General features: G+C 39.7%; 1 protein-coding gene across 3 annotated transcripts; it reads right to left on the bottom strand.

Moving 5' to 3' along the window:
• Window positions 1-2,860: 2,860 nt before the first annotated feature.
• On the bottom strand, window positions 2,861-5,645 carry SOS5 (Fasciclin-like arabinogalactan family protein). 3 transcript variants are annotated; one of them, XM_089053728.1, is made up of 2 exons: window positions 4,251-5,639; window positions 2,861-3,327 (listed from the first exon to the last, which is right to left on the bottom strand). In XM_089053728.1, the coding sequence occupies exons 1-2, from the start codon at window positions 5,508-5,510 to the stop codon at window positions 3,319-3,321; spliced, it is 1,269 nt and encodes a 422-aa protein (XP_088909854.1). In that variant the 5' UTR covers window positions 5,511-5,639; the 3' UTR covers window positions 2,861-3,318. The 3 variants fall into 3 exon arrangements, with proteins under 3 accessions (XP_088909854.1, XP_088909853.1, XP_008223499.2); XM_089053727.1 differs by having other exon boundaries at window positions 2,861-3,322; XM_008225277.3 differs by lacking the exon at window positions 2,861-3,327 and having other exon boundaries at window positions 4,033-5,645.
• Window positions 5,646-6,852: the final 1,207 nt, after the last annotated feature.

Raw genomic sequence — 6,852 nt, 5'->3', positions numbered from 1 at the left:
CTAATGAACTCCTAATGCTATCCACATCAGCTAAACCTTTGTTTAAGTAATTAAGGAAAGGCGATTAATGTGAATGATTATAGAATGTTATGGTTGTACGATTATGTGGTACATCTTATACACGTGTTATAATATGAGTAAATATTTATTGATATAATTTATAAAAATGGGAAAAATAAATCATGTTATCCATCCATATTATAACACGTGTATAAAATATACCACGTAACCATCCTACCGTAGTATTATATAATTTCTCCAATAATGCGCATGTCATCTTTGGCAATCAATCTGTTGTTTTTTTTTTCCTTTACCCTATTATTAAAATAAATTACAAACTATTTGGCTTTGTTTGAAGCCAATAAAATACAGTTTATATGGCTTGATCATGAAGCCTTTCAACTGAGAATAAATTATAAACACAACACAAAGGTTACCTAATTTCAGAAATGAAAAGGGAGCCTTTAAAAAAAAAAGGTGAAAAGAACAATTATGGTTCATGAATGTTGTTTGAAAGTTTCTATCATGTAGAGCGCAAACTGGGAAAAGTAAAAGGCAGCACACCAGTCAATCAAATGATCATTAAATTAATGACAGAGGGTTAAGACAACTCTTGTTATTTCTGACTTTTGTTTACAAGTTCTCCATTTTCCAAATGCACATAGACAAAAACTTGAACCTTCAAAATTCATCCTGAGATTATAAATTCAACCTGCAAAGAGAATGTTCATTCTTTTTTTTTACTTTTTTTTTTTTTGTTTGTTGCAAAGTCAAGAAAACTTGATTGGCAAGGAAAGATTGAAATTTCTCAGAGTCTTCCAAAAGATATTTTTAATGAACATAAATGCCAGCCATAGAGCAAACACAATCTACATAGTTTGACAGAAAGGGAATTTATATGCATCATGGTCATTGTCATTGTCATTAGGGTTAAGCAGCACCATCACCACCACCACCATTGCCCACTAGCAACCACTAGCATTGTTGTCTCCATTCTATGCCATCCACATCTTGCCCTTAAATTTGGCAACTTTGACAAAGAGGGTTTGGCTGAGATATCCGAACCCATTGTTCCCTTTGTTTTCCTCTCCCTCTCTCTTGAAACTTGGGGACATCAACAATTTTGTTTCTTTTATTATTATTTTTTATATGAAAGATAAATATGTGACGACTTGTATTCAAAATCATAACTTTCAATCATCTGAACCAATTTATTTGCTAAAGTAATCTTGGAATTTTCATATAAGAAATCTATGATTCTTCTTTTCACGCCATTTAGTGATGACGAAAGGAATTATTATTTGCACTTCAAAATTAGCTTCACACCTTCGCATACAAGGCATGAAGATAGTTTTGCACTGCATTCATCATTTCCTAATTGGTAATCAAATTATAGAATATTGACTTTTGACTTCAGAATAAGCAAAAATAAATAAAATTTGGAACCGATGTTTTAATCATTGGCAGTAATCACGGGCTGGACTTTGCATCAATTGTATTGATCAACATTTTTTTTTTCCACAAAACCACCAACAAAACCAGTTCCCAGATGGAAAGAAGAATGATCATAGTTTTTTTTTTGTTTTTTTTGTTGGATCATTGTAAATTCTATAGTGTGTTGGAACAGGGACTAGTTTTCAAGTTTATTTGAACAACCAAGGGAGCAACTATTTGTCCAATTAAAAAATAAATAACAAATTTCATAAACTTGTATGCCAAGAGTTATCTAACATAATCAACAAGGCGCAGTAGTTTTGATTTGTACGGAAGACATTGTGATGGGCTGAATGGAGTGTGTTTTAAAGCCCGTTTCAATACCAACATGGTTGGCTTGCCAATTTGCAGGTCAAACTTTCTTTTTAGCTTTTCTCATTCAACTTTCAAGTCAAACTTGAACTAATTCAACACGGTGTTAACCAAAGTCCACATTAGAAACATGCAAGATGAGATCAATGCTAAGTGTTCAGAATGTTTACCGACACACCACATAATCAAAGATCATTGAATGCTCTCGGGGAATTGCATCGAAATCTCGTGAAAACAAACACATAGAACATGGCAGGCGGCGGCTTGATCTCCTCTATTTTCATCCTCGGCCACATCCAAGTGATATCTTTCAAGATGTCTTTGTGGAAGTGGCCAAACGTCCTTGAAAAATTACAATAAAATTGTGTTTGTATAGATGCTAAGCCACGCTTCTACCACCCACCAATCAAATATTTTGAGCATGTTCTTAATCGCTATCTCTTAGATAGGGTTTGAGTCAAGCCTTACTTTTTTTCACAACCAAACAAAACTCATTCTGATGGGTTCAGGATTCGATTTCCTCCATGAACCCTACCCTAAGGCTTAACAATTAACCATGAGTTCACAAATGGGGAATGGGCTCAAGCCCAATACCATCCATTTTGAAGATTAAATGGACTGTCTTCCAAATTAAAACTGCGTAACTGATTGCCTCAAATGCATTAGTTTGGATCAGTGTCACTCAATATATGAGTTCCACAATAAAATCCAATTCCTGACCTTCTCTGCATCACTAGTTTTGTTCAGATTTCAATTTCTGACTTTCTCTGTATTTACTAGCTCGTCAAATTATACCAGTTCAGCACTAAAATCTGTTATCTAATACATAAAAGAATTTATCAAGAATTAAATTAAGGAGAGTAGTTGATCCCTATCTAGGGCGAACTATATATTAGTAAACTTAAGGGTTTCAATTGAAAGCTCTTCAAAGGGACCCCCGCTCATCTGTGTGTCTAATCTAGAAGCCAACAGCATCAGTTTGTACTGACCCACAAATAAGAGAGAAATCTCATACAACGGGATAGCAATGTGCTATTCTCGGCCAATAACATAATTACACATAAAATAATTTTTTTATGTATTATTATGTTATTGGTGGGAAAATAACAAAATAGTGTTATCTCTTTATAAGAAAGTTTTTTGTCCACAAATAGAAATGGAGCGGCCGAAAAGGCGTTTGAGAGTACACACACTGTAGATCTCCTACCCCTCTGTTCAAATAACCCTCACTAGATCTGGCCGTACACTGTCCTCTGGCAGTCCCATCAACATCCGATGCCATAGAAATGCGTGTAGAGCAGCATATCTTCAACTTGTATCGCATCACCACCGTCCATTTGCGGACCCACCCCATGCCCTCTGTCATGCACTTTCCTCTTCACTAATTACAGTACCCTACCAACAATTTTTCAATTTTCAATTTTCTCACATTTCTTTTTGGTAAATAACTCTTTTCTCCTTCTCACATTCTATTTTGGTCCCAACAATCAAGCAGCCATTAAGCAAAGCTAGCTAGCTGCCCTGCCAGCAAAATATAAATAAAAATACAAACTATATTCTCTGCCTTCAAAATATAAATAAATAATAAAAAGTGGAAATTTAGTTGTGGAGTGGAAAGAGAGATTCGAACTTAGTTGCAAGAGAAAGAGGATGAAGAGTACATCTGTTCTAACCAATTTAAATAATTTCATGTATACGGAAATTTAGCTGTTGGAAAACCCAAAAAAGACCATATTATTTTGGACAAACAAATGAAAGTGCTGGGAAATTTGTGGTTCTAAAAGGTTCACAGGGGATATTGTGGGAAACAAGCTTTATAACTTTATGAATATGACAGAAGGCAACAAGAATTAAATATAGTAACCGAACAAGTTTTATCCCAAATTAATTGATTCTTGCCTTCCTTCTTCCTTCTTTTCCTATTCTGACAAATCTAAAGATATTTTCTGCATTTTGGGTTATTGAAAATTAAAATTTGCGAATCACAGACTGTCACGTGAAAAATTTATCACAAGTAATATTTAGTCGAGAATATCAAAATAAAGTTAATTCCGTTTCATGTAAGTGTTTCTCCTTTTGACTTGATGGGTTCATGAGTTAAGGCAAAAGAGGAGAGCTACCCAATTTTCTCCAGTGTCAGTTTTAGAGCAGAAAAGTAGAAAGATGAATGCAATTATGCAGAAGCAGATCAGACTTTGAATCTCTTTACAGGACGAAAACCGCAGATCCAAGAAACAAAAAATTGGTTCTTTCTGATATACATTAATTATTCAGGGCCATTAACACAATTTAACATCATAAATTTGAACAACAAGAGAAAAAAAATTAACAAAAACAAAAAAGGCTTTGCTTTTGCAGCCTAATTCAATTCAATGTATGAAAAGAAAAAAAAAAACCACCAAAAATCTAGCAATTAAGAAGCAAAAATAACAAAAATCTCATACCATTAAATACAGTCCTATACAACACGATGCAATCCCAAAGCTCCCCAGCCCACCAACGGCCGCCGCAGCTTCGGATCTGATTTCTTCGCGAAAACCCGGCGGCGAAGAGAGGTGCGATGGAGGCCCAGTTAGACTCTCCGGTGAGGGAGAAATGTTCGGAGGCGGAGCTCCACCGCTACCGGGCAATGGCGTCCCGGGCTTGGGAGTTAAAATTGGGTTCTTCCCGAAGATCTCTCTGGGCAGCAAAACTTCAGAAACCCCAAAAATTGACACGGGCTTTTGATCGAATACAGTCTGGGTGACCGAGGCCTGCACAATCCCAGTGTTGATCGCCACCGACCCGTTGATTCTGCTGATGTTGAGAGTGTACGAGCCGGCTCCCATGTCCTCTGTAGCCAATGTGGGCTGAACCGGGTTCACGATCGACTCGAGCGAGCCCAGTGGGTAGTATGAATGGAGGACATGGAATTTGAGGACGACGGCCTTTTTGTCAGCTGCGAGCGATTGGAGCCTCACATTCGATGGGAGATTCGAAAACGCAGTGTCCGTGGGGACGAAGAGGGTGATGCCAGCGCCGCCCTCGTCGGCCTCGAATTCCTCGACGACGCCGGAGGCGGCGAGCATGGAGGCGGCGACGTTGAAATTGTGGCCGTCGATGAGGGCCTTGGTGATGTTCAGGCCAAGAGGGGGGCGGGTCTCGGAGGCCATGAGGTCGAAGCCGTAAGGGACCAGGAGGGAGTTGACGGAGAAGATGGAGACGTTGTAGGGGAGGTTGGTGACGAGGGACAAAACGGTGGCGTTTGAGGGGGAGAAGGAGGCCGGGGAGCGGATCGAAACGACCCCGGTGGAGGGGTCGCGCGTGATGTTGACGGAGCCGAAGTTGTTGGTGGCGCGGCCTGTGGTCTGGTAGAGGGTGGTGACGAGCTTGCCGGAGGGGGGGATGCGTAGGAGGGCGGCGGGAGAGAGGTACTCGAGGAGGACGTGGTAGCGGAGGACGTCGGCGCGTGAGGAGGGGGATAGGCGGCGTGTGAGGGCGGAGGTGGAGGACAGGAAGGGGTTGGGGACGGCGAGGAGGGTGAGGGAGGAGCGGGGGAGGAGGTCGCCGGAGATGGAGGAGGAGATAAGGTCGGTGAAGTCAGAGAAGTCAGGATAAGGGGAGAGGAGGGTGGTGATGTTGAGGGCATGGATGGAGGAGGACAGGATGAGGAAATAGAGTAGGGCTGTAGGGGTAAAATGGGAAATGAGAAAAGTTATGGCCATTGTCTTTTGGATTGGGTAGGGTGGGGGTGGACGGGAGGGTGGGGATGGCTCTCTCTCTACTGCAGAGAGAGTGTCTGCGTTTCTGGTGTCCGGTGGCCTTAAGTTGAGAGAGAGAGAGTGTGTGTGTGTGTGTGAGTGTGAGAGTGAGTGAGTAGGAGAGAATGATGACAATGGAAATGATGATGCAAATGGACGGCGATGATGTGTGGTGTGTTGGTGATGGGCCAGGGAGGAGTGGGAGGGGAATAATGCTCATTGTTTTTGCGTATAAAAGGGGGAAAAAGCAGAAAAACAAAACTTGTTATAGCATTTTTAGCCACTCGCAGAAGATGCTTTTGTGGAGGTACTCGCTGTGGAATTGTGCTAGCTGTCAATGGATAGTAAAGTGTTGGACATGGGAAGTCCGGAAACTGTACTGGAGTTTATTGTATTTGGGCGGTGAGTTTAAGTTGAGGTCAGCTTCGAGTGCACACACATGGACTTAAAAAAAAACTGAAGCTCTGAAGTTCATAATCGGGTAATTTATTGAATTTTGTAGTGGCGGTAAATTTTGACTGTATTGTGATGGTAAGTAATTTTGTTACTGACGGTAAAATTTGATTGCTCATGCATTGTGATGGTTAGTTATTTGTTATCAGTGATAATATTTGATTGTTAATGCATTGTGATTGTTGGTCATATCATTCGGACAATTTTAGGCACAATTTGACCGTTAATGTATTATAAGCCTCATGGATCAACGGATCAAGAATCACCTTAGACTTACGGAACTAATTTTGTAGGGACAAACTTATTTTATTATTAACTTAGAAGGTATCAGCGGATAAATTGAAAAAGATATAAATGATTGAGATGGGTGTTCAGCATTTTGCAATGAACCCTCCACAAAAGCATTTTGCTACAGAGATCAAATTCGTGAATGCATGTCTGTCTTAAAAAAAAAAAAGGGAGAAGGAGGAAAAAGTTGCACACATGCAATTATTGGTACTCTTCATGCTGGCATTCGGAACTGTAAGCATAATCATGGAAAAGGAAAGCTTTTTAAAGTGATGTTGCATACTATTTGGGGCTTCATATTTTCAGAATTCCTCCCTCGTCTGTACGGATATTGTTTTTAAACTAATTGCTATGTGAGGACTGAGAAATTTGCTAAAGTAGTCCAAATTTAGACTCCTTATCTCGTTTGATGGCTCGATCTGAAATGGAAGTGTTAGACTTTGTTTGAGATAGTCTCAATGCAACATAAGGAGATATGCCACTCGATATAGTTCGAAAGTTATTTACCTTACGCAATTATGGACCATTGTAATTTGTATTTAATTCTTATAATTTTCGACACGAG

Source organism: Prunus mume, linkage group LG1, assembly GCF_029339155.1.
Source record: "Prunus mume cultivar Tortuosa linkage group LG1, ASM2933915v1, whole genome shotgun sequence".
NCBI classification, from domain to species: Eukaryota; Viridiplantae; Streptophyta; class Magnoliopsida; order Rosales; family Rosaceae; genus Prunus; species Prunus mume.
This window is presented reverse-complemented; position numbering and strand designations above follow the sequence as displayed.